We start from the raw sequence: 26,166 nt of genomic DNA on the forward strand, positions 1-26,166 counted from the left end.
ATGTGTAGATCCTTTAAGATCAATGATACTTCCCCTTACAATATTCCTCCTTCATGCCCTCAACCACTTTGAATCCAACAGCCAGTTCTAGAAAAGCCCTAGAATTCACCCTAGATATCCAAAAAAAGGGGTACAGCTTGAGTAATGGTTGTATAGCTCAAAAAGCAGCACCAGCTACTGAAGACTTTCCCCAAAGCAGCTGTTTGACCTGTAAGTGGCTTTGCCCTACCTTGGCCAATACTTCTCAACTGTGTCCCACCACTTTTCTCTTGCTCCCCATGTGGCCTGAGTTTTAGAGTTAGAATCACCATTACCATCTTTAAGGCTGGAAAGCCTCTGAAAGACCACTGTTTTCAACATTCCCACCCAACTTCACAGATGGGGAAACTACACCCAAGGTCACAACAGCTCATAATTGGCAAAGCCAAAATTTAGGTGTTAATCTCAAATCAGGTATCTTCTACTATACCTCCCTACCTCCAAGAAAACCACCACTATCTGCCTCCAGCTCTAGGAACAACTGAAGCAAGCAGGTGGTGATGATCAGTACAGACAGGAAAGACCTGGCAAGAGGAGGCCAGGCTGACTCTAGCTGAGCCCCACGGAGGTGATGAATCCCAGCTTCTTCTGTTTTCCCATCAGAACGTTGGCAGTGACAGACAATAACCCTGCCAGGAATCTCCTCCTGGCTAGCAGCACTGAACCACATGGAGATATGTTTATCCAAGATCCCAAGCTCCTTACCACTGTGGCTGGCTGACTGTAGGAGGATTGTGATAAGGAACTGCCCACCAGCTTATAATACCACTTACCAAACTTCTTCTTGGTAAGACCCAATCCACACTCTTGGGCTGATTTACGTGGTGCCTCTTAGCAAATGTGGCTAAAATCTGTCTCCATACTGCACTGGGAGAGACAGAGGGGAGGACTCCAAAATGCTGTCCACCCAACATTGCTCATAAATGTGCTTGGCAGTCCAGGAGAAGAAAGAGCCTCAGGGAAAACAGGCAGACACAGAGGCAGGGAGCAAGCATGGCTGTGCACCCTCCTGCCTACCTAACTCCTGACAAGGAGACCACAGAAAGCTATACACGTGTCCCTGTCAGGATTTCAAGGAAGGCTCAGCCTGTGTGGCTCAGAGGTAGGAGGATAATCCAGAGACTGTGGGCCATAAAAGCCAAGTGAAAAGAGGGTGTTTCAAAGAGGAAGTAGGAGAGAGTGTGAAATGCTGTACAGAGTTCAAGACAGTTGAGGACTGAAAGGTATTAATTTGATTTGGCAACTGAGTGGTAGCTGGTAACTTTTATATAAAACTATAGAGGAGTGGAAAGTGATAAAAGAATCAATGACAAAGATCCTTTTTTAAAGAAACTTGGCTAATGAAAAAAATGTAAGAGGCAACAGATTCTAAGAAATCTAATTTTGTTTTAATCTTGGGGAAGCCTTTGCTTGTTTGCAGGCTGTGAAGGGAACCAATGGAGAGGGAGGTTGAAGACCCCAGGAATGGAAGCAGGGGGGTAAGTGACAGAGCAGTCTTGGAGGACATACAGCAAGATTCAAGAAATAAGGTGCCAGATAGGAAATGGAGGGAAGGGGCTGAGGATGGGTACAGACACAGAGAGGTGGGAGGGGAGACGAGCCAGTGGGCAAGGAAGTTCTTGCTTTAGGGCCTCGCTTCAAAAAGTGACAATGAAGTCAGTCATTTGCTGAGAGCAAAGATGAAGGGCATGGACAGAAAGCAGAGTCATAACAAGCCAAAGATACCCAATCAATGCTGAGAGCCCAACTGAGGCTGTAAACTATGAACCACTCATGCTTAGCAGCTCAAGGAAGAGGGAGAGAAAACAGATCAGTACAGAAAATGGAGAATGGTTGACAGTTTCAGCACAAGTTGGAGAGGATGAGAAAGTTCAGGATGCTGATAAAAATATCAGTGCATGGTGGGGCCATGGGTTCAGACTGGAGAGAGGAAGAAGTCCAGGAGAAGGCTGAAAGACTGGGAGATCAGAGAGAGCTTGGGTTAAAGGGTTAAAGGAGCAGGCAATTTAACTAAATGGCAGTGAGTAGGAGAAGCACAGGGGTGATGATCCAGGAGGAGCCAAGAGTTCAGAAGAGAAGACTATGGAGGTGACATCATGGGGTGAGAGAGGGAGCAGAGCAGACCCCAGGAACAAACAAGGAAGGGCCTAGGTCTTAGGAGCAAGGCAAAGACCTGTTGCCAGAAACGGGTATAAGGAGCCAGAGTCTGCCAGGGTTGATGGCAGGCCTGCATGCAGCAGAGCCTAGAGAGGTTCTGGTGGCTGGTTCTCATGAAGAGGGTATGTAGGGAGGGTTTGTAGTTGGCAATTGTTAAAAGTCAGGAAGGGCCAAACCACACATATTCTGGAAGAGTGCTCTGCAAGTTCATCTTGCACCAATTTTTGCATGAAAATCCCCTTTTCACCCACCGATGCTACTCCATTCTCCTGTTTCTCAGCACACACAAGAAGCCCAGTTTCTACTCTAGGACTGCATTCTGTATTGCAGGAATCCAGAACTCTGTATTTCCATTTCGTGACTTTGTTGAGGGCCAAAGGACTTGACTACCTTCAAAATGAGGCCATTATGAGAGTAAGTAAAAAGCAGGATCAGCTCAAATGTTAGCAAACAGCCACTGAAGTCAGTCACTCAGTTAATAGCTTTTTAATTTCTAGGAAGTCATGTTCTATTTTCTGCATGCAAAAACAAAACAAAACCATGACTCAAAACATCAGTGCTAAGTATACACAGGAAAAGACAGGGAGAGGGCAGTGCTGTGGGGTAACCAGTGTAGGAAAAGTGTGGTGGGCCAGGGCCTGGAACCCTTGGGGGAAAGGACACGCTACCTCCCACTCCTCCCTGCTCAGGTGCCTAAAGGGAGCCCCTCAGCATGCAGGGTCTCTGTGATGGGAAGGGAACATGTGACTCCGTACCACATTACTAAGATCCCCTGGCCAAATAGGCCAGTCCTTGGGCCCAGCAGGCTGCACCAGCTGAGAGTTTCACTGATAGAAGGGAAGCCAAGCATTTAACCAGGCGTTTCTGCTTCATATTTGTGGTCTCCAACTGGTCCCGGGGAAGAATTTCAATCAGGTTTGAGCCAGTCACAGCCTTCACCTGGCTGCCCGACACAGAGCACCATGAAGCTCACTTAGGGAAGGTGGGAATGTGGGCCACACAAAGGAAAGATGAACAAGAACAGGAATTAGTGAGGTAATTTCAGAGGGAACCTTGCTGAGTAAACGAAACAAAGAAAAAGTTTCAAAAATGGAAAGGGTAGTAGTCAGAGCCCAAATCAGAAAGTCATGTGAGCCCCAAATAGCAGAGAGCAAGGTCTAAAGATTGCCTGGCTGCTGCAGTATTAAAGACTTAGTTACCCCAAACTAGAAAATAGGATTATGGAAGCCCATCTGCTTAGGAGAGCTTGGCAAGTGCTGGTGAAAGAACGTTAAGTCAATGGGCATGATCTGCTTTGAAGATGATCTCTCAACCTGGGTGGAGAAGGAAATGAGCAGTACCATCAACTCACAGTAAGAGAAGATATGTTTTTTCTGACCAAAATGTTCCCATTAACAAAGGCTCTATAAACAAGAACTCCCTTAAACTTCATCTCTTAGCCACCATAAAGCCATGTCCTAAGACTCCCTTGAAATTAGCCAGGCCATGGCAGGACCAGGGGAATCTGTGTCTCCAGCACAGGCCACCGAAGTGCCGGGCCCACTGATCCCCCAACACCACCAGCAATAGCTTCCTTCTCAACCAAGTCCTTGCTGGGGAGGTGGCCGGCCCCCAGCAGCTGCCAGTGCCTCCTCCACCCAAACTTCCTACACAGACCAAAAAACCCATCAAGATTTTGCCGGAAGCTCCTGTTCCTGTGGCTTCCAGGACACTTCTCCCTGCATTCCGGAAGTCAAGTCCTGAAGGCGCTTCAGGGTCACTGAAGAACACTGGCTTCTCACCTCTCACCTTTCCTCCTCCACCCTAGACAAAAACTCCCCCGTGAGTGCTTAGGTCTGGCTCCTGTCAGTCCCTGGCCTTCTCCAACCTCCAGCCAAAAAGGGCTGCCAGTAGAGTCTCAGCTTTTTCTGGGCTGGACAGCCTGGAAGCAGGCAAGCCAGAGGATTCACTTCTCATCTTTGGCTCTGTGAATGTGGAGAGGTGGAGGACTGGTGGAGGAGCAGGAGAGCTGAGTAGAGTGAGCTGGTTGTGGGCCACTCTCCTTGCCCAGGACACTCTGTCCCTGAAGCAGATGGTAGCTGCCTCAGTGTTTCCATGACGAACTCAGGATGCAGACCTCTGAATGGAGATAATGAAGGGGTGGCCACTGACAATCACTTCTAGGAAGGCAGGTTCTGACACCAAAGAAGAGCTATTAATCCAAAGTGGCACAAAGGCCAGGCTCTGACACTGACATCTTCCTAAGCCTGCAAGTGAATTCTGAGCCTGAGAGTGTAAGCCATCTCTGCACAGCCACCCAGCCCTGTCAAGAATGCCACACCATCCAGAGCACTCTCACAGCAGCCACCTATGCCAACATCAGGAAAGGGGGCAGGAGAAACAAATACCCTGAAAACCGTTAGAACCGAATAGGCACCAACTGAGACCTATGGCCTCTGGAAGCTTCCATTACCCTGCCCAGGGCTGGTGCCTCTGTCCCCGCAGGGCAAGCAAAGGCAAACAGTGACAGTCTTTGGCTGTGCTGGGCCAGGGATCACAGGTCTGCCATATGTCAGAACCTCTCTCCCTTCTTTACCGACTTCTGGGCCCTGGAGGAGTTCAGATATATACATTGCTCTGAAGCCCTGCACACTGAAAGGTGAGAAAAGTCTGCTTTCCTCACACAGAGAATTTATGGAGGTCCTCCCGAGCCTTGCCAGGCTTGGTCTTGTCAAGTGGACCCTACACATCTGATTATTCTGGTATAGGGAACACCTCTCCCTTTGCTGTTTATTAGTGAAATCTTCTCTGTAGTGGATGCACTTATGGCTCCCAAATAAATGCTGTAAGATGCAAATGGCGAAGAGCACTACACAGCTTGACAAGACTTGTCTCACGTCCACAATCTGAAGAGAATGAGCTGAAAGGTGGGGAGGAGTGGTCAACAGGATGGGGCACCAGCCACGCCGGTGCTCAGTCTCCTTCCAGCTCTCACACCTGGGAGATGCTGTTGGTCAGGCGGAACGACATTCTTTTTGCTCTTTCATTCTCCTGAAAGAAAAAGATACTTGGAATTAAAAGGCCTAATGTAGGATTTATTAAAGTGAAAAGGCTAAGTGTCCAGACTGGGGTTCCCCAGGGCCAAAGTATCTTATTCTACCCCAGGAATACAGCCACAAAACTCAGTGAAGCCACTACACATTGTGTGCTAAGTACCAGGAATAACTAGAGATGGCTGCTCAGACCCTGGCACACAGCAGGCAGGTAGCATATTACAGCAGAATTAAACAGCACTGAATTGGTGTTCCTGGTCTGCAGGGCAGGACCGGACAAAAGGTCAGAGGAACTCTCTTTGCTGAGAGCATCACCTATCCTCCTTTCTCTACACCAAGGGGCTGAAAGATCCCTTCCTTTCTCCTAAACCCAAGCTGAGACCAAGCACTGAGCCCAAGTGCTTTTCTTATGGGCATCACAGTGTAGAATAACCAGCACTGGGCGAGGAGTCTGGTTTCTCACCCTGGTCCTACTGCTCATTTGCTGGGTGACCCTGGGCAGGTACATCCACCTCTGAGCTTCCAGCCCAGTGGGAACTGGAGTTGATGAGCCCTGCACTGCTCTGCCTTCCTCTTAGGCTGAGGGGTTGGAAGTGAGGGTTCCTTGTCACCACCATCATGTGTCTGTCACCTGAGCAGCTTCACTTTAGGCTGCTGTGTACATGCTGCTTGGGTGTCCCCTGCCTGCCCAGTCACTCACCCACCCACTGCCTGCCAGGTGGCACCAACTCTTTACCATATGCCGCCGCCGCCTCTTGGGTTGAATGCCCTCCTGCACACAGGGGGGCCACAGGAAGCCCTGGGGAGTGGAACACCCACTCTCACTAGACACCTCCTCAGAGTCCGAGTCCTCCTGCCGTGGCCGGGCAAACTGTTTCTCTGGATAGATCTCCTTCAACCAGCCCTCAAAGAACACTTCCAGGCAGCGGCCAGCCTCTGCAACCTCTGAGTCAGGCTGAAAGGGGAGGGGAGCGGTGATAGTCTGGCCCATTTCCATCAGCCCATCTCTTCCAGGTCTCTCAAGAGCTCTGCAGAGCACAAAAGCCTGGCTAGGTCTCCTGGATGTCAGGAATTTGACATTTTCTCCTCAGGACTCAGGGCAACCAGTTTCATATCAGTTCTTAAAACAGAAGTGACCCTGACAGTTACCCACAGCTGGCTAGTCCCTAATGGCCCTCATCTTGCTCCTGAGTCCATACTGAGGCCCAAGTGTAGAAGAGTACTTTTAAACAGTCACTAAAGGAGGCCACAGAAGGCCTGCTCCCAGGTCCTCATGGCAGCTCAGGACCAAACCCGAGACCCCAATCCCACCGTGAGAGTCTCTGGGGCCACTGGGAAATGAGGGGGAGGAAAAAGAGATGAGACGTACATAGTTGAACTTAGCACAGTTCCAAAACATGAGGCGGACATCTGACACCACCTCCTCTGGGGTGGTATAGTGAGCTGGGTCCTTCTTCTGCAGCTTCCTCCGGATGATAGACAGGTCCATGGGCCTCTTGATGATCTGGTAGTAATGCCGGGCCTCAGAGGAGAGCAGGGGGAGCAAGCAGGAAGACAAAGGAGATAAAGATGAGGAGGAAAGAGAGATGGAGAATGAGTTGGAATAGAAGTGAAAGAACGTAAGAAAGAGAAAGGCAGCAAGAAGAGAAGAGTGGAGAAAAAAGAGAGAAAGGAAAGCAGAGGAACGTTTCACTTATCAAATCAGGTCTGATGCCGCCATAGTTGAGGGGAGGAGGGCCCTGGATTCCCTAGACCATCCATCCATGAATTAATCGTACTTCCAGTGGCCATGCTCTGAACCCACCCTGGGCACCACCATGGTCTGCCCCCAGGCCTGGGCCTCTGAGCAGAAAGCACAGCAGCAGGTGGAAACAGTGAGGTCTTCCTTACCAGTGGACTGACAGGCTCGTGGAAGGGCAGGCTGAGGCTATTGCAGCACAGGGACAGCACCAGCTTCTCACACTTCTGTAGGATCAGAATTGGTGACAGAGATACTTTGTTCTGGCCCCAGCTCAACTAGAGGTGGTGGCCCTGCTAGCTCTAGAAGGGTTGACTCTGTCCCAGAGAACACGAGCCACCATGCTAAGGCACACTGCAGCTTCAGAGGAAAACAGTTGGCAGAAGTTATACCATGGCACCACCCACCCACCCAAAGGGCCAAGCTGTCAGGCACGGCCCAAGAGAGAGGTGCCTGGCAAGGCCTCTCATCCCCTTGGAAAGGCCTCAGCCCCTTCAGGCTGGCCCAGGCACAGAACCTCATTCCCTGAGACCCCCTACCTTCTGGTCATGCACGCTGAGGCCTTGGGGGGGCCGCACACCTGGCTGCCAGTAGCGGGCATTCTCACAGTCGTACTCCATCTCGGGCTGAGTCAGGCTGCGGCACAAGGTGCACACCCAGTCTCCCCTGCAGAGGTGGGCAAGGCCCAGTGAGGCCTCAGCACATTGCCCAGAGCTCCCTCCCCTGTCCTTCTGCCCCAACACAGGCCTGAGGGGCGATGGCATGGGAAACTGAGTCCCTAACACCGACCTGAAGGGAATGGCTTCCTAGCCACAAGGTTGAAAGAAATTCGGTAACTCAGGATTTAATGAATCCAGAAAAATAGGAGTTCTCGAGGGGCTGGAAGGGGAGTGTGAGGACAAATCTACATACAGAAGGAATCTGGGAAAAAAGGAGGACATCATCCATCTGTCCCTGTGCAGAAGGCACACAGCTGTAGGGCCACTGACTCTCAGACCTGCAATTCCTGCAGGCCCAGAGAGGGGAAGAAGCCCACCTGAGGGAGCTCTGTGGGCCTGGCCTGGACAGTCAGCCCTGGAAGGTCAGCCCACTAGCCAGGTGATGGCCCTGTACTGGCATGACTTACCCTGGGAAGCTGAGCAAGGCTGGCAAGTGGCAGGAAAGGTGGTACACTTTGGGGCAACGGTCACAGCACAGCAGCTCCCCCCCATTGAGACACACAGCACAGAAGTCCTCATTTTCTATTGGAACTGGGGGCCCCTTCTTGGCTCCAGGGGTTCGAGGAATGAGTCTGTGTTCTTCAGGAGATACACCCTCTACCTCTGGTGGCTGCTGCCCAGCTAGAGAAGTGACAGTGACCTTTCTTCCCCCCAGACTTGGGGCCTGGATGGCATCAGACAGACGGTCCTGGCTGACCTTGGGGAAGAAGTGAGTCTGAGCACTCAAAGCACAGCAACAACAAGTTGGTGAGGATGGGAGGGAAACGGATAAGCCCTGGGCACCAGCTTATTCCAGGTCCCCAAGCCAGCCAAGCCCTGTGAACATGGGACAGCTCACTCCTAATGTGCATCTCACAGGCCCCTTGCAGCAGGGCACAAAGTCTGGCCAAGTGACAGCCCTATTCAGAGACTCAGGACAAGGCCAGAGTCAGAATTCTGACAGTAACAGAGAGAAAAGAGAGGCTCCTGGGCTGGGGCCAAGGTTCAAGGAAAAGGCCGAGTGAAGTGGTACCTTAATGGACATGCTGGAGGACTCACTGCCACACTCAATGACCAGCAGGAAGCTCCCATCCTGATCATTCTTCTGTGGCTTCAACTTGAACACAGGCATCTCTCCCGAGGAGGTAGCACAGATCTTGAGTCGCTCCAGTCGTACATAGGGAATCTTGGGCTCACTACTAAAAGGTCTATGGCAAGAGAGACACCCCTGAGACTTGGTGGGAGCCTCCTCTGGCCCCAACCTCTACGTCAGGCTCATCCATGATCAACAGCTAAATTGCTGCTCAGCATCTCCTCAGTCCAACTCTCTACAGGCCCATATTCTGCCCTCCTGCCCAGCTCTGCCTGGCCAGGCTCTGTCTGCCCCTGGGAAGCCCTTTGGCTGAAGAAGGGGACTCCCTGAAGAGGCAGGACTGCACACAGAGTGTCTCCTGATGTTGGAGCCGGGAGCCCCTCCCACAGCCACTCCAGACACCCAACCACACAAACCCCGCCAAGGCTCTAGGGGTGGAGACAGTTGCAGGCAAACTTCTACTTCTGGTTAAGGCACCAAGGACGCTTACTTCCTATGCCCCCACCTTGGAGGGTTGGAGAGGGAGGCTGAGCCAAGAGTCTCCTACCTGATGCGCTGGTTCCCTTTTGTATCCAGCTCTAGCGTTCCTTGTTTAAAATTCCCATACTCTAAGGCAGAAGACAAATAAATACCTGTGACATACATTTATGACAACACACCCTGTAACCCACACGTCACTCATATCTGCTACTCATGCCTTTGGCCACACACCTGTCATGCAAGTGTTACCCACACTGTAGTGATTCATAGCGGTGGGAATCCTACCATGGCTCTCCTTCCTAAGAGGGGAAGAAGGCCACCTTCTTTTAAAAGGATAAACACGGATAACACTCAGAGACTGCCTAGGGTGAAACTTGGGTCAGGTGTTGAGGGGCCAGCTTCTCACCTTCAAAATGAACTCAGAAACCACTTGTTGCCCGTACACAGGTACCTGCTCTCAAAAGCCCTTCTGTCTAGCCTCTGCCTTTTCAGCCCAGTGCTGGGATTCTAGCACTGCCTGACGATCCAGCTTATACTCCAGGGGCAGGAGGCTCCTGGGAGCCCTACCCTGAGCAGTGCTGTCCATGTCATTGGGCAGGAGGCAGTGTCAGGAGAGAGAGGGAAACTAGCATTTATGGAGGGCCCACTCAGCACCAGGCACTGTCCTAGGCACATTCCATGGGCAAGCAGGGTCCGAAAAATATAACTGCTAAAAATTCAAGGTTCCATTATTGTGCAGTACTAAGAACCAATAATTTTTCAGTTGGTCTTTCAGACAGTGTGAGGAAAAAGGAGAAAAACTGTTTCATTTTCATTTATTAAATATATAAGAAATAGACTGATTAATACAAACTAAAGACAAATCATACACCAAATTGAAGAAGTCCCAAATGCTTGCAGTTGTTTTCTAACTTCCCCACTATGGGGAAGGGGTATAAGTAGCTGAAAAAAGGATCAGAACCTATCTCCACTGGTCCAAATTCCCTTTACTCTGAGACACAGCATAAATCCTTACTACCACCAAAGGGCAAAGCCAATTCTTGTTACTATAGAGTAAGTCAGCAAATTCTGCTCTGTAGTTATTTGTCCCAGTAGCCTATGAAGTAGCTAAGATTACCTCATTTACGGAGAAAGAAATCAGCCAGAAAGGTTAGATATCCTGCCCAGGATCAAACATAAAGAGACCAAGCTGGTTTTCTAACTTAGATCTATCTGACCCCAAAGTCAGACATGCTCTTTTCCCTAAAATATTTTGCCCAGGCTAGCCTTTCTGGGCTAAGTGCCACAGCTTCCTGTTTTCCCCTACCTATGACCCAGATGCCCCCTCCAGAATTTTTTGCATATGGAAAGTAACAAGGAAGTCAAGCCCTGGCCATGCCTGGATCATCCACAGCTGCAGTGAGTCCATCCTGGAGGGGAGAAGAGAAGTTAGCCAGACAGAGAATCACTGCTCCCTCAGCTTAGAGCCTGTCTGCTAATCTCTCTCACGCGGAAGTGCTACGTCCATCTTCTGGGTCTGTGACCAGCAAGAAAGACAGGCTGCATACTTGGGTCTCACCTTTTGGGTTCCGATACTGCTGCAGAGTCATGGAGGTGCTGACCACTGGGACCAGGGAAGGCTTTTTCACAGAGAGGTTAATTGGCTCCTCCAGTTCTGAGGGGAGAGCCAAGTTCTTGGAAACATCCAGACCAGGGGCTGTGGGGCCTTGTCCCAGAGAGTCAGTGAAGCAGCTGGAATCTTCACTTTCCATCTTTCCAAAGGAAAGACCAACAAGAATCAAAGAAATTAGTCATTTCTGCTGTTAGTGGTCACAGGGATGTTAAGCTAAGGCCAGAAGAAGGCCTTCAGGGAACACCCTTTTGCCCAGTGATGAACAGAGGAGGTTGAAGGGCATTTCCCTATGACTTACCTTACAGAAGGCATTCCCCAGGGAGGAGTCAGCCCCATCTCCAGAGCACAGGCTCCCTGCAGCTCTGCCAGAGCTAGGACTACAGCTGGACCCAGTTTCTGGCTGCATGTCAGAAGGCGGAGGCATGCTCTGCAGAGGACAAGTTGCCAGACTTGGCACAGCCTGGGTGGGACCAGACACCAGGTTGGGCCCGGCCTGACAGTGATCACTTGCCAGGCTTGTGATGGTCTGGGAGGAGTCACTCATCAGGTTCGGTGTGAACTGGGGTGTACCACGCACAAGGCTGGGCATAGTCTGCAGGTGACTGGCTGCCAGGTTGGACATAGCCTGGTTGTGACCACTTGTCAGGCTGGACACAGTTGGTGGGGGGCCACTCAGCAGGCTTGGTACCACCTGTGGGGAGCCAGCTGTTAGGCTGCTCATGCTCTGCATCTGTGGCTCTAGGGTCCTCGCAAGCCTGGTAGATGACAGCTCCATCTCCAGAGTGTTGGAAAAGCCCATGATGCTCACTGAAGTGGAGTGCTGCCGGAGCAAAGATACGAAGGAGGTAGGCTGTTAGCTGGGAATGATGGGAAGGAGAAGAGAGATGTAGCCCAGAAGCGCTCCCATGCTCAGATTTCACTCTGGCCTCAGAGTCTGGTAGCTACAGAGAATCCAGACAGCACAAGAAGTCCTGTTCCCATTCCTCTACGCCAATGAGGCTGGTAGGCTATGACACAGAGAAGCAGGCATAGGCTGAGGACACTGGTGTGTGTGCACAAGTGCACATGTATATGTGAGAGAGACAGAGAGTGTGGGAGAGTGAGACAGGTACCACCTGACCTGAAAGTGGTGCGCACACGTGCGCACACATGCACATGCACACATGCACCATCAGCCACACCCCTCATAACCTGTCCAGTTTGTAAGCAAAGAGTTAGACTGTGTGTCCAACTTCACATTTCCCTCTGACTAAACCCCAAGTGGCTTCTCTTCCCTTCAAGTGTCCTCCAGAATAGTTGCTGCTATATAAAAATGGGAGGAAATTCAAACTGTGATCTGCCTCAGACCTTCTCTGAGAGAATACCAAGGCTTAGGGAGCCCCAGTCAGTCCTGGGGAACTTGGGTCAACTCCAGGCCCTTCTCATAGTCTTGTTCATATTAAATCCAGAACCACCAGTGTCAGATGAAGGCTTGGCCAAGAGATGGGAAGATCTTTTCTAGCCCTAATGTACCAAAGACATTCTAAGCCAGAGGCAGAGGATATCAGAGAAGTTGAATCTTAACATGACCCAGTCTAGACAATCATTGGATAAGGCAATAGGGTTCCAACCCCAAGAATTCTTGTCTCATATCTAACTGCTTGCTGATCTAGGGAGAAATAATTTAAAAGGTTGATAAAAGATATTAAAAACACAAAGCTCTGCACTGAATCTATTCCTTTTTTCAGAATGGAGAAACATTTGATAGAAGGGAGAGGGTGGCAGACTGGTTGTAAATGTAATCTTCAGGAATTTATAAGTCTGAAATCCTTACCTTTTTAAAAGACTACAGATAAAATGTAAGAGAATGAAACTAGATCACTGTTTTACACTACACACCAAAGTAAACCCTAAATGGATTAAAGACCTAAATGTAAGACAGGAAACCATAAAACTCCTAGAAAAAAACATAGGCAAGAATCTTATGAATATCAGCATGAAAAATTTCTTTATGGACATGTCTCCCCAGGCAAGGGAGACAAAAGCGAAAATAAACAAGTAGGACTACATCAAACCAAAAAGCTTCCACACAGCAAAGGACACCATCAACCAAACAAAAAGGCAACCTCCCACATGGGAGAATATATTTGCAAATGATGTATCTTACAAGGGGCTAATATCCAAAATATATATACATAACTCATACAACTCAACACCAAAAAAACCAAATAATCCAATTAAAAAATGGACAGAAGACCTGAACAGACATTTTTCCAAAGAAGACATACAGATGTCCAACAGACACATGAAAAGAAGCTGCACGTTGCTAGTCATCAGGGAAATGCAAATCAAAACCACAATGAGGTATTACCTCACACCAGTCAGACTAGCCACTATTCAAGACAAGAAATAACAAATGCTGGCGAGGATGTACAGAAAAGGGAACTCTCCTACACTGTTGGTGGGAATGTAAACTGGTTCAGCCATGGTGGAAAGCAATATGGAAGTTCCTCAAAAAACTAAAAACAGAAATACCATAGACCCAGCAATTGCAGAAAACAAAATCACTAATTTGAAAAGATATATGCACCCTATGTTCATGGAAGCAATATTTACAATAGCTAAGATAAGGAGGCAACCCGAGTGCCCATCAGAGATGAAAGGATAAAGAAGATGTGGTAAATATACACAGTGCAATATTGCTAAGCCATAAAAAAGAAGGAAATCTTGCCATTTGGGATACCATGGATGGACCAAGATGGTATCATGCTAAGCCAGGCAAGGAAAGACAAATACCATATGATTTCACTTATATGTGGAGTCTAAAAAACAAAACAAACAAAAAAAGAAATAGATCCATAAAAATAGACAACAGACTGTTGGTTACCATAGGGAAGGGGGTAGGAGGATGGGTGAAATACATGAAGGGGATAGAGAGGTGCAAAATGCAAATTGTAAAATAAATTTGACATAGGAATGGCAGTACAACATGGAAAACTTAACCGATAATATTGTAATATCTTTGTATGATAATGGAGTAACTACACCTATTGTGGCAAGCATCTACTAATAAATACAATTATTGAGTACAATTATGTTGTACATCTGAAACCAACATAATATTGTATGTTAACTTTATAGGAAGGTAGGGAGGGAGAGGAGGGAAAGGGAAGGAAGGGGAGGGGAGGGAGGAAGGGAGGAAGGGAATTTAGGGGAAAACAAAACCATCTCTTAAGCTTCTTAAACCTGTCATTCCTTTCCCCATGAGTAAGGCATTCAAATTTCCACAGGAAAATTATGCTTCAAATACACTGACAAGTTTCAATATAAAATAGTAAAGCTATTTAAAGTGAAGAAAAGCCTGTCCTCACCCCAGTGAATGTCACTCCTAGTCAGCCAGTTCTTCAAGTCAGATCCCAGGAGGGAGGCATCAACCGGCATTCCTCCTCCCGCATCCAAGCTAATACCAAACCTCATCAATGGCACCACTTAAACATCTCTCAAATATTTCCACTAACTCCTCTCCCTACTGCTGGCGCCCCAACCAGGGTTACACTCCATATTTTCCCACAGAAGTAGCCTCCTTAGTGGAGAGATATTTTCAAACACAAGTCTGACTACATCATTCCTATGCATAAATTCCTGTATTGTCCTCTACTGTTCTTAGGATAACTGTGAAAATGCTTAACAAGCCTCCCAAGGCCTGATGACCCATCCCCTGTCCAGCTTTACCTCCATAGTTCACACAACAAACCTCTCATCCTTCAGCCACTTGGACATTTTTTCCAGTTCCTTAAACATGCCATGCTCTCCCTCCACCCACAACCCTCACCGCCTTCAGACAGACTGCTTCCTCTCTGTGGGACATTCTGCTACCCCTGTCCTTGAGCCACTTACCCTTCTGCACTCAGCTCTCTGTGATTTTTTGCAGCAAAGCCTCTGTTCATACCCAGTTTTGTAGCCCAGACCCAGTCTCCCTATTTTACACTGTCCTAACTCCTTGTACTTTATTCTCATAGCATAACCTGTGATACCACTTGATTAATTTCTGCTTCCCCTACTAAATTTTACGTTCCATCAGGGCATGGATTTTGTCTGTTTTATTTACTCACTTTATTCTTAGACCCAAGAGCAGTACCTGGATAAATAAATGAATTAATGAACTATTTAAAATTTTTTTAAATCACAATAATATGACTATTTATTCTACTGATCTTAAACCAAATGAATGGCAGCTTAGTTCAACTAACAACTGAGTCTGTAAGTCTCCCTAAATAATGATTGTTTTTATATAGCTAAAATTTATTATGAATGTATTATATGCAAGGCTAAGTGTTTTATACACATTTCCTCATTTGATCCTCACAGCAAACATTACAGGGCTGTTGTATGAAGGTTAAAAGAAGAAATTCATTAGAAAAAAACATTTAGAACAATGACTGGCATATTGTAGGTATTCATGGCCCCCAGCTGCTACTGCTCTTACTGCTCTTGTTACTGTTTTAGTTATGGCCCTAATTTTTTTTTTTTTAGAGGGCATCTCTCATATTTATTGATCAAATGGTTGTTAACAACAATAGAATTCTGTATAGGGGAGCCAATGCTCAATGCACAGTCATTAATCCACACCAAGCCTAATTCTCGTCAGTCTGCAATCTTCTGAAGCATAACGAACAAGTTCTTACATGGTGAACAGTACAAGGGCAGTCATCACAGAAACTTTCGGTTTTGATCATGCATTATGAACTATAAACAATCAGGTCAAATATGAATATTCGTTTGATTTTTATACTTGATTTATATGTGGATCCCACATTTCTCCCTTTATTATTATTATTATTTTTTTAATAAAATGCTCAAGTGGTAGGTAGATGTAAGATAAAGGTAGAAAACTTAGTTTAGTGTTGTAAGAGAACAAATGTAGATGATCAGGTGTGTGCCTGTAGACTATGTGTTAATCCAAGCTAGACAAGGCAATAAAACATCCACGGATGCAGAAGATTTCTCTCAAAACAGGGGGGGTGAGGTTCTAAGCCTCACCTCTGTTGATCCCCAATTTCTCACCTGATGGCCCCCCTGCGACTGTGCCTGTCTTAGGTTGTTCCTCCCTTGAGGAATCTTACCCGTCTCTGGCTAGCCAGTCATCTTCCAGGGATGGCCCTAATTTTACACTTGAGAAAAATGAGGCTCAGAAAGACATCAGAAGTTTTTTATGTTATTGAAGTAATTTCCTTTTATTTGTGCTCACATGTAGAAATAGATTTTTATACCCAGAGACCTTGCTAATGTCACTTGGGGATTTTCTGTGCACAAAATCATATCATCTCTGAGTAGTTTTATTTCTTCCTTTCCTTATATTTGTTTTTCATGCCTTACTCCACTAGCTAAGACCTCCAATATGAGATTTAATAGAAGTAGTGGATTAGCCATCCTGGTCTCATTTCTGATCTTGGGGGAATCCTTTCAATATTTCACCATTAAGTATGATATTTGATGTAGGATTTGTATAGATTTAGAATCTAGATTTCTGGCATCAAAGCCACACTCTTACCTCTAGCCTGTCTGCCTCTCTTCTTGTGTTTTCCTCCATATCCCCTGTATTTCTCTGTCCTTTCCTCACCTGCTCTTTCTCTCTCTTGACCTTCTACCTCTTCCTCTCACTTTTCTTTTTTCTTGTCATTTCTCTTCTGTCCCAACCCTTTCCCCTTATTATTTGTTTAACTGCTTTAGCAAAGTTTATATTTTCTACTCTCAATTCTCAATTTTAAAAGCACATGAACTAAATATCCTTTATCTCTCCAAAGAAAGATTTGTTCCTTATGTTTCTTAGTAGTTCAATAACTTTCAATTAAAAGGCTTCAATTTGCTCTACAGTCTAAGTCCCAAAATAAGAAATATTGAGGAGAAGGAGAGATGGGGGGAATGTTCACACCAAATTGTGTAGCCTAGGATGGAACCCAGATTAAGGGATTGAAACCAGGGGACCTCCCAAACATGCCCCAGCCTGCATCCCCTGGCATTCCGTATTGTCCTGGTTGCATATACATAGCTTTCTAATATTCTGCATTTCCTTATCTATGGACAAGAATATCCAATGGTTATTACATTCCCTTTTGTAATATATGACAGTCTAATCCTTTGAGCTAAATTATTTCATCTTTTCCCTATTTGTCTCCACAACTGGCCTCACCTCCTACCTCCATGAATCATCCGACTTTCAACCTTTTCCACTAGTCACCTATGCAATCCTTCACCCAGAGGTCTCCTGCTTGCTTTGTGCTGTTACCCACTGCCCTCCTTCTCCCCATCCTCACCATCCAGATCTTTCTCTGGAGTTCAATATGCTTATGTTATTTTTCTAATGACTGTCACATGGTATTGTCAAAATTCAGATAAAACATTGTTCTTTCACTTTAATATAAAGAGAAATTGAGACACAGAGTGATTATGCAGGTTTCTCCAGTTCATACAGGCCCAAGACTAGGAATCGGGGCCCAGCCTTAAAAATCTACTGGCTGGTCTTGATTTTGTGCCATTAGCTAGAAAGCTAGTGCCCCAGTAAGACATGGTTGAGAAGTCAACAAACAGACACTTAGTGCACAAGCCCTGAGTTTAATGTAAATTTCAGGTTCTTACAGCAAGATAATATTGCTGGGGATAGAGTAGCACAGAGAGGGTGGTGTTCCACAGAAATTAATTTTTCAGATATTTGAAACATACCCCTTTCAATAACGAAATGCAATTGGCTTTAAAATGTTATTTTGAATGGGAGTACTTCCAAAACACTTTACACACTATGCTGTCATATTCAACAAGGTACATGGAGCCTAAGGAGACCACTTCTCAGTGATGTGAAGGAACTTTGATGAACCTCGTTGCTGCAGTAAGCTGCAACTCAGTGAATCATTCGGGCACTTCTAAGATGCAGGTTGTCCTTTCACTGAATGACCTCACACCGTGGCATTTTTCCAGGTGATGCTTCTTGTCTTCTCCTTGCAGCTGCCATTATAGAAGTCTTGACTCCCTGCTCTTAATCTGGTTAGTTCTATAATGTAGGCAAACTAAAAATTTCCAAAGAAAAACATGCAACTAAGCTTGCTAGGTGAAGAACTTTGACTAGATACCTGAGTGTGGATATATGATCCCATACAGAATATAATGTGTGGGTTTATGACTTCTGTTTTTGTTGCTGCTCCAAAGCCTTGCTGGCTTACTTCTGGTTTTGGTTTTTACTTTTGTTAGAGTAGTTAACTGTCAATGACTGACCACCTTGTAAATGTGCAGAGGAGAAGGGAGCAATAACTTGGGAATTGTGTCTTGGAAACACATTGAAAGCCTACACTCTGGCTGAAGGGAACATATAAGGAGGCAAGGACAGAGGTAAATAGATTAGTGAATCAAAGCTTGGAGAATTTGAGTGCTTCAGTAGCATCAGATTAGGTGGACTGGTTTAAAAGTAGTAGATATTGAGGAAGGAACTAACTTTTCCAGCAAATGGTTTCACAGTTGGATTTTTCATAGAAAGTTGTTGCTCTTATTGGCAGTGAGCACTTCTCCAGCCCAATCTCCAGCCCAATGAAAAGCTCTTGTACCAATTAAGGCTATTCTTATGGATGTAACTATGTTGATATATGCTAACTGACTAAATGTTTTCCAACTGGGGAAACACTCATGGGTAGTGAAGAGAGAAGAACTGAGGAGTGCTCAGTGGCCTGATGACCCAGGGAAAACAGAAAAAGCAAAGAGGATCCCCATGGCTGAGGTGGAAGGCAAAGGGAGGGAATAAATGGATCCCAGTACATCTGAAATAAAAGCCAGACTGACAGGAGCCCTCAAAACCCAAGCCTTGGAGATTCAGGAGAATTAGGCCAGAGGCATTTTGGCCAGGCCAGGGTAAGGAAACTTCAGGCCCAGGAGCAAACACCTGTTTCCCGTGGGCCAGGAGTCCTAGACAAAGATCTTGGTTTTGGTTTATGAGTGAGATGGTAGGGATTAAGGAGGAAGGCTTCCTAAAGGTTGAAAAATTCAGGGAGCCAGACCTAGGGAGTATTTGGCTTGATTCCTGAGGAGGACAGAGTAGATATCTGTACAGTTCTGCAACTGCTGATCAAGACACAGATGTGCCCTATGAGAACCTCTCCAGGCCCTAGGAACATTCTGAGCAAAAGCTTCTGTTGAGGCCAGGCTATGAGGAAAAGCTTGCTGCTGGGTTGAGAGCCCATGATATGGCCCATACCAGTGGGTCTGGAGACTATGAAGGCAGGACACCTAGCATTGCCTTACTTATGCCAAGACTTAGAATATAAGTTTAAGTAAGACATTTCCCATCTCTGGGTATTAGTTTCTTCCTCCATGGGTTAATGTAAATCTCAGATCCTATTGTAAGAATCAAATTAAGAGCTCAAGCATCAAAGGGCTTTGGTAGTGGTATAAATGCTATTCATCTGAGTCATTATTCTTTACTCTTCTGAATCACTCTTAATAATCTGGACCACAGGAATGCCTCCTGCTGCCATGTCACTGCCTGAAATTACACCTCCTCTCAAGCCATAAGCAGCATCCTGGTGGTCTCAAAAAGTCCTATGTTGAAGATCTGGGCCACACTGTGAGCAGAAGAGAGGTCCTTCTTGAAGGTGAACTGAGGCTCAGATAGGACTCATACAAGAGATGAGGAAGAGTGCGTATGTAATTTTTAGCTGTTGACTAGATCACAAGAATGAAACGAAGCCATCAAAATGTCTTCCAGTGTCACTTGGGAAGCAAGGGGTTTTGTTGTAGAGTTATAACCATGGTCTTTCTTCAGAGCGGCTAAACCAACATTACGAAGGTTTGGCAACAACTAGTGCCAGACAAATGTCAAAATTCATTCCAAAACATCCTGCTAGATATAGGGAAGGTTGGGGGATATGATGCTCCTGAGACCGCAGTGCTCAAGCCACTAGAAAACCCACTCTAAAACTTTCACATCTCATTTTCAGCAGCAATTTGTTTTTGCCATCAGCTCAGCACCAATTCCTAGGTACTTGTGCACAGCTGTCCTGCTGTAAAGGAAGTCCTCCTTGTACTGATACAGCTCGGTGAGCAGCTCAGAGCATGAATAAGACCCTGTGGGATACACAGAGAAGGGCCTGGCACCCCAGGTTCCTGTGATCTGTGACCTTCAGATAGACTTCTGACTTCCCTGGCATTTCCAGGCCATCACAAGCTAAGGAGTGGGCTGGAGGCTAAAAGACTTTTATCAAATTAAGATAACTACCAAACTAGGATGGGTCCCTAATACCTCTCCCCAGCGAGGCCTCCAGCTACTTTAAAGATTGTGAAGGTGGGAAAATGCAGCAAGTGAGAGGCCTCATGGAGTCCTACTTCTCCCAGTGCAGTACACTAAGAGAGGCCATTTAACCTAGTCACTGGAGACACGGGTGAGCGCTCTGCTTCAACTGTGCCAATGGCTAGCTTGCAACTCTTAGCTGGGTCACTTAACCCCTCTGTGTCTCAGTTTCCACATCTTTCAAAGGGAAGTAAGAAAGTGGCTTCCTCATACTATTTCTAAGATAAACAAATAGATAAAATGGGATAATCCAAGTAAAAACCTATGGGAGGAAGTAAAAAAATGCTAGACAAAGTATTATCACTTAGTGATAAGATGCTCAAAACATTGTTTGGTATCCTCAATCTCCACACCATCTACCCTGCCCAACTCAGCTTCAAGGACATGGATTCCCTAAAGAAGAAAGCCCCTTTTCTTACTTCAGTTGCTTTGCGTATAACCAGTACATCTCTCAGTCAAGCAGACCCAAAACTTCCTCTGGGCCAGGATAGCAACCTTGAGGTTCCTTTTCCTGGAAGTTCAAGCCATGAACAAGCCTATAAGATGTCTGAAAACTGCCAGTCCACCTACCCCTCCAAAGCTCTGCATGAGCCCAGGTTAATAAGGGCCAGAGGCAGCTGAAAATGATTCATTAGAGTTCTAGGACCTTGGCTAACCCCACTGCCAACCTGCAGCCACACAAGAAGGCAGCATCCCCTTGCTGCTCAAAAGAGCCCTGTGGGCCCCCCACTCGGGCAGCACAGACTCCATGCTCACACATGGCCCACCTCCTTCCCTCTGCACTGAGCACAGGAACAGAATGAGACTCGTTAACCAGCAGCAGTGTTTTCTGCAAGGCTTCCACTACCATTTGAGCACCAGCAATTCACATGCTTCCTTCTGAACTGCTGGCATCTAGAGCCAGCTGCCTTCTGGTCATCATTGAATGTGGCTTCCACAGGAGAACACCAAAACTTCACTTTTTCTTTCCCCAAAAGATGCCCTTTTGCCATCTCAGTGAAGGACAAGCCAGTGGGACAAGAAGGCAGTGGGAGTCCAGTCAAAGGACTTTCTCTCCCTCACTTCCCATCATAACTGATTTCATTCAGCCTCTCCTATTTCTCCCTTACTACAGCTAAAGTGATCTTTCTAAAATTTAATTCAAATCATGTCCCTCCTTGCTAGAATTCCTTCATTAACTCCCCACAACCCCCAAAACTGAATCCCAAACTCCAGAGTATTACAAGGCCTTCCAAGCAACCTGTCTCACTCTTTTTCCCCAGCAACTCCTGTGTTCCTATTGAGCCAAATGATCTGAACCCCTAAGTACCTCAGGCTCTCTCTGATGGACCTTCCTACTGGCTGTTCCCTTGGACTATATTCTAGCCCTCCCCCTTCACTAGCCTCACTGTTCCTCCTTCAGATCTCAGCTTAAATTCATGTACCCTAGGAAGTCTTCTGTGAGCAGACCTGGGTGTTCCTTCTACACCCAATGACTACCACGGTACTTTATCATTCTGTATTGTTTGTTTAACTATCTCCCCCACTAGACTATAAACTCCAATGTGAGACTGTCTTATTTATCAGTGTATGCCTGGCACCTAAAAAAATTATTGACATATACTAAGCGATTTTTTTCCAACAATGAGTGAATAAATAAATGGATAGGTAGCTAACCCAAGTACAAGAAGCCACAAAGGGCCAATTTACAGCATCTCTATGGCCTTTAAGCCAAACCATTTTCAACAGGGCAGGATGGGCCAGGCATAGACAAAAAAGTACTCATACCAGAGGTCTGCACAGACTTCAAAAGTCACCATGGATTTCCAAGTTGACATTTCATTTTTGCTCTCCCTTATGTCTCGAAACTCTGTTCTCAAGTGTCACTGAGGTAGACTGGTCTAAGGCACAGATGGCAATAGGGGAAACATGGTGAGGGTAGGTACACAAACAACTAGTGGACTGAAGTGTAGAGCAGAGGGATGTTGCAGGGCGGAAGGTGCAGGCTGGGAGGGCACAGAATAGCTGATAGAACTTCTAGAAACAGGACTGAGAGGAGGTACCAGGAGGGCTGAGGGTACCAGACCAGAGAAGTTGGCAGGCTGAGTTGAATACAGCCAAGGGACTGGGTGGAGGGCTGGTGGAAGACATGGCACAGTGCAGTGGTTCCATCAAGGGTGATGACAGGGGCAGGGGTGAGAGCGGGACAGCTGAGGAGTCAGAGGTTATCACCAGAGTAAACGAACACTTCTAGCAGGTAGGCTAGTGGACAGGAAGGGCTCCAACAGCTTATCTTCAAGAGAGCTCAGTGCTCCCAGACACTCAACTACTTCTGCAGGACAGCCCTGAAGACCCCTCACCCAACAAATGCCACTGATTTCAATCTTAAGGCCAACCAACTTTAGGTTGTGGGCCACATCAACTATTTTTCCCATTTTCATTGCAGAGAGGAAGAAGTTCAGGCTTCAGATTCTGACAAACCTCATTTTAAATAAACCCCAGCTCTCTCACCTGCTGGCTCTAGGGCCCCGGACCTCAGTTTGGGGGTGCTCACCTCACAGAACTGTCGGGTTCAGTGAAATAATGCTTGTCAAGCCCAGGCACAGTTCCAGACACAGGTAAGTATTTAATTAACTGGCCTTGTTTCCCTCTCCCCTTCCACCTAAATGAAGCCCAGCTGGTCCCACTTCACATGTGTACATGGGAATGGAACTGGGTGTGGAGGAGGGCCTATGCTGCTGACTCATTAGGACAGTACGCATGAGTCAGGGCTGTGTAACGTCCAGGGATGGAACGGGGATGCTCCTCCCCCCACCCAGTCTTCCTCATCCAGGTCCCTGGCTCCTGGGCTGACAGTGGGTGCCACGTGGTCAGGGAAAGCAGGCTCCATGAGTACCTTTCTCACCACATTTGGAGAGGAGTGCTGGATGGTGCCTTCCAGAGGGGGCACACTGTGAGGGGTTTCTTCCCCAGCCGCCTGGGGCACATTAGCAGCAGCATTCTTGTCAAGCGGGAGAGCCGGCTTTGGGCCTTCAGGTGCTGGGGGCTCATCCGTAGCCTGGAGAAGAAAACAAGTAATTGGGTGGGTTTGACTGCAAAGAGTAACAGCAAGCAGCAAGGGCTAAGGCCACCCTGCACTGTCTGCTGTCACCATCTACACACACTGTGAACTGCTTAAGTTTTCAGAAAGAGAAATATTCTTATCTAAACTCTTCCTAAGATTAAGTCCTAACATGGCACTCTTAGGATAGAACCCAAACCAAGAATTCTGATCTGACTCTGTCTTCTTCACCTTAGCAATCATAACAGTTTTGACTTACATTTAGCTTGTGGTCCTCTATGAACCCTAGATCCTTCTCTGCCATCATAAGAATTATTCCATAGCCCCTCAAAGGAACTGAGTCTCAGAGGAAGACATCTGAAGCACAATCTGAACTTGTCAGTGCTAAAGCATAAAGATGAGGCCTTATATTTTGTAATAAAGTAAAAGTCTCTAGAGCTGTTTTAAAGATACATGATTATGGATTTAAAGGAGATACTGCTATGAGGAAACAAGTAGAGAGGGCTGGAACAGGAAGCTCTGGAAGAAAAGTAAGAGTTAAGAATGAAGATATGGAGTGCAGCAAAGATCCCAAAGCACAACGGTACCTCTTTAGTCAGCTTTTAGCTGAGAAAGGAGAGGAGCAGCCTTCATCTCCGCAGGGAGAGAACAAGGCCTCTTCTGTGGCATCCTACAGTCAGCAGACCTGGACCCCATGCCCTGGGTTTAACACGCAGTGCTTTATGATCTCTGGGCAAACTGCTTGCCCTCTCTGACCTCCACATCCATACCCATAAAATACCGATGGTAATGCCTACCTAATGCTGTTGATGGGATAAGTGCTATAGTATATATAAAACATACCTAGCTTAGTAGACTTGAAACAAATGTTCAGTCTGCAGCTGTGCAGTATTGTAAAGACACTGCCTACTAGCATCTCCTGTATACCCTCCCTCTACCACTTAAGCTCTCTCCTTCCCCCTGCCAGAGACCCCTAAGTTCCCAGCAAGGAACAGGGGGATGTTACAAGGGTAAGAGACAGCCTCCCTTCTGCCCCGCTCAGAAGGCCTAATCAGGGACAAAGTCCCTAGGAGTCCCTGTCACCCTGGATGACAAGTCTAAGCCGAGCCACTCAGGAGAGTACTGAGCCCAGATCTGTGCTGGGATTAGGCCCCACACTCTCTGGAGCTTTCCTGAGATGGACAGTGAAGCCCAGGGCAGTGCTGAAGTGTGAGGGTTGAGTTCAAGGCCCCGTAAGATGGAGAAACTGTGCTCCTGTGCCACCCTGTGACTGGGGGGCTGTGTTCCCTGGGCAATCAGGACAGTGAAAGCACGTGCCCCAGACCGCCCTGAGGCTCACCTGTGCGGCGTCCTCCTGGCTTTGCGGCTGCACAGGTGCCGGCTGCCTCACAATGTAGTTGATCTGCCCCACAATGGTTTGCTGTAGGTGCTGAGGAGATTTGGTCTGGCTCAGCTGCAGGCTGGGCTGTTGTGCCTGAAGGAGAAGCTCCAGGTCCTTCTGCATTTCCTCCAGCTCAAACTTGTGGTGCATGATATCCATGTTCTGAGAACAGGCTGGCCCAGGAGGGCTCCCATGCTGGCCAGAAGTCAGATGCTGGGATGGAGGTAGAGGTGGAGGTGGCTGCTGCTGGGGCACAGGGGGTGCAGGGGGCAGAGCTGGGAGCTGCTGCGGGGGCTGCTGCTGATAGTGGCTGAGTTTCAGCTTCTGGTGGTGGCCAAACTGGACTTGGATAGAGGGTGTCTGTAGGGAGGGCTGGGCATGCGCTCCTTGCTGCACATCCTGGGGGGGAACGATGCACACGGGCTGGGAAGTCAGCTGCTGCCCCAGCCGCTGGGGTGCACCCTCCTGCTCCGCTGGGGGCTGCGTTTCCAGCCAGGGCTGCATTAGCTTCGGTGGGGGAGGATTGCAGGCCAGCTCCTTCTCTCTGGGCAGCAGGGTAGGGCAATGCAGTGACCCTAGTGGTTGGGGCACCATCTCAGAGGGCTGTCTAAAGCTGTGGGCTGGGTGTATGCTGGGTGGGGGGACCTGGCCTTTGAGGGAGGGTGAGACTGGTGAGCAGTGGGAACAGCACACAGATGAGGAACACAGTGCTGGAGTATGTAACTTGTGTGATGGGTGGCTAAGAGTCTCCTGCTGAGCCACTGGGGACTGGTGGCTTTGATAAAAGGATGATGGTCCCTGCAAGCCTCCATAAGCAGGAATATCTGCCCGGGACAGCTGTCCACCTTCAGTAGTTATACAGCCTGGAAATTCAGAATAGAGAGTGTTTCCAAAGGCATTTTGCAGTTATTCCCCCTCACTACCTCCTGCTCCTGGGACCAACCAACATCATTCAACAAACCTGCACCAGGTGCAGAGATTAAGAAATTCAACCCCTGGTCTCCAAGGCCCAGCCTAGACTGAGACCTGCTTTGGGGGCCTGGGACATTGGAAAATTAGCTCACCTTTTCCAGATGCTCAGTCCTGACTTTATATCCCACCAGAAAAACCACGGGCTCCCTTAAAAAGCACTCACTCCTTTTAAAACAAAGATCAGATCAAAACAAATCAACCTTGGGTGTGAGGAAGTAGTGTCCTGGAAAGTAGCAAAGGAGAGAGAGTAATCCCTGGGAACAAAGACCAAGTCTCCAGGTATAGGTGGAGGGAGCTGTGTTCTCAGTGAGAAAGGTGGAAGGAAGTGGCAAAGCTCCAGCACCAAGTCAGGGCCAGGCAGGAGCACCGCCCTCTGGGGTCTCCGGACCCTCCTGCTGGAGCAGAAGGTATCTCCTGCTAGCTCAGTCTAATGGTTCCTTTAGTTTGTCTGGGTGGGGCTTACTTAGGGGAACACAGTAACTTGAGAGCAGGAGGAGTGATTTATTCACGTTTGGTCCTTTAGTGCCCAACATGGGGTCCGACTCAGAGCAGGAGCCCACCAAAGGTGTGTTGAATTAAACCAAAGGGGAGAGGGAGGCAAAAACACAAACCTAAAT

At 47.5% G+C, this 26,166-nt stretch overlaps 1 protein-coding gene across 2 annotated transcripts in view; it reads right to left on the minus strand.

Moving 5' to 3' along the window:
* Positions 1-1,509: 1,509 nt before the first annotated feature.
* The window catches only part of TRIM66 (tripartite motif containing 66), a 38,356-nt gene continuing 13,699 nt past the window's right edge, over positions 1,510-26,166 (minus strand). For both annotated transcript variants that reach the window (XM_036930997.2, XM_036930998.2), the window contains exons 9-20: positions 24,536-25,440; positions 23,032-23,193; positions 11,148-11,669; positions 10,796-10,988; positions 9,305-9,365; positions 8,698-8,872; positions 8,093-8,382; positions 7,506-7,632; positions 7,119-7,193; positions 6,598-6,750; positions 5,965-6,183; positions 1,510-5,226 (exon numbers count right to left, since the gene is read on the minus strand). In XM_036930997.2, coding sequence (XP_036786892.2) covers positions 5,167-5,226; positions 5,965-6,183; positions 6,598-6,750; positions 7,119-7,193; positions 7,506-7,632; positions 8,093-8,382; positions 8,698-8,872; positions 9,305-9,365; positions 10,796-10,988; positions 11,148-11,669; positions 23,032-23,193; positions 24,536-25,440 — 2,942 coding nt within the window. In that variant the 3' untranslated portion in view covers positions 1,510-5,166. The remainder of the gene's footprint in view (positions 5,227-5,964; positions 6,184-6,597; positions 6,751-7,118; positions 7,194-7,505; positions 7,633-8,092; positions 8,383-8,697; positions 8,873-9,304; positions 9,366-10,795; positions 10,989-11,147; positions 11,670-23,031; positions 23,194-24,535; positions 25,441-26,166) is intronic.

This window comes from Manis pentadactyla, chromosome 9 (genome assembly GCF_030020395.1).
Source record: "Manis pentadactyla isolate mManPen7 chromosome 9, mManPen7.hap1, whole genome shotgun sequence".
NCBI lineage: Eukaryota > Metazoa > Chordata > Mammalia > Pholidota > Manidae > Manis > Manis pentadactyla.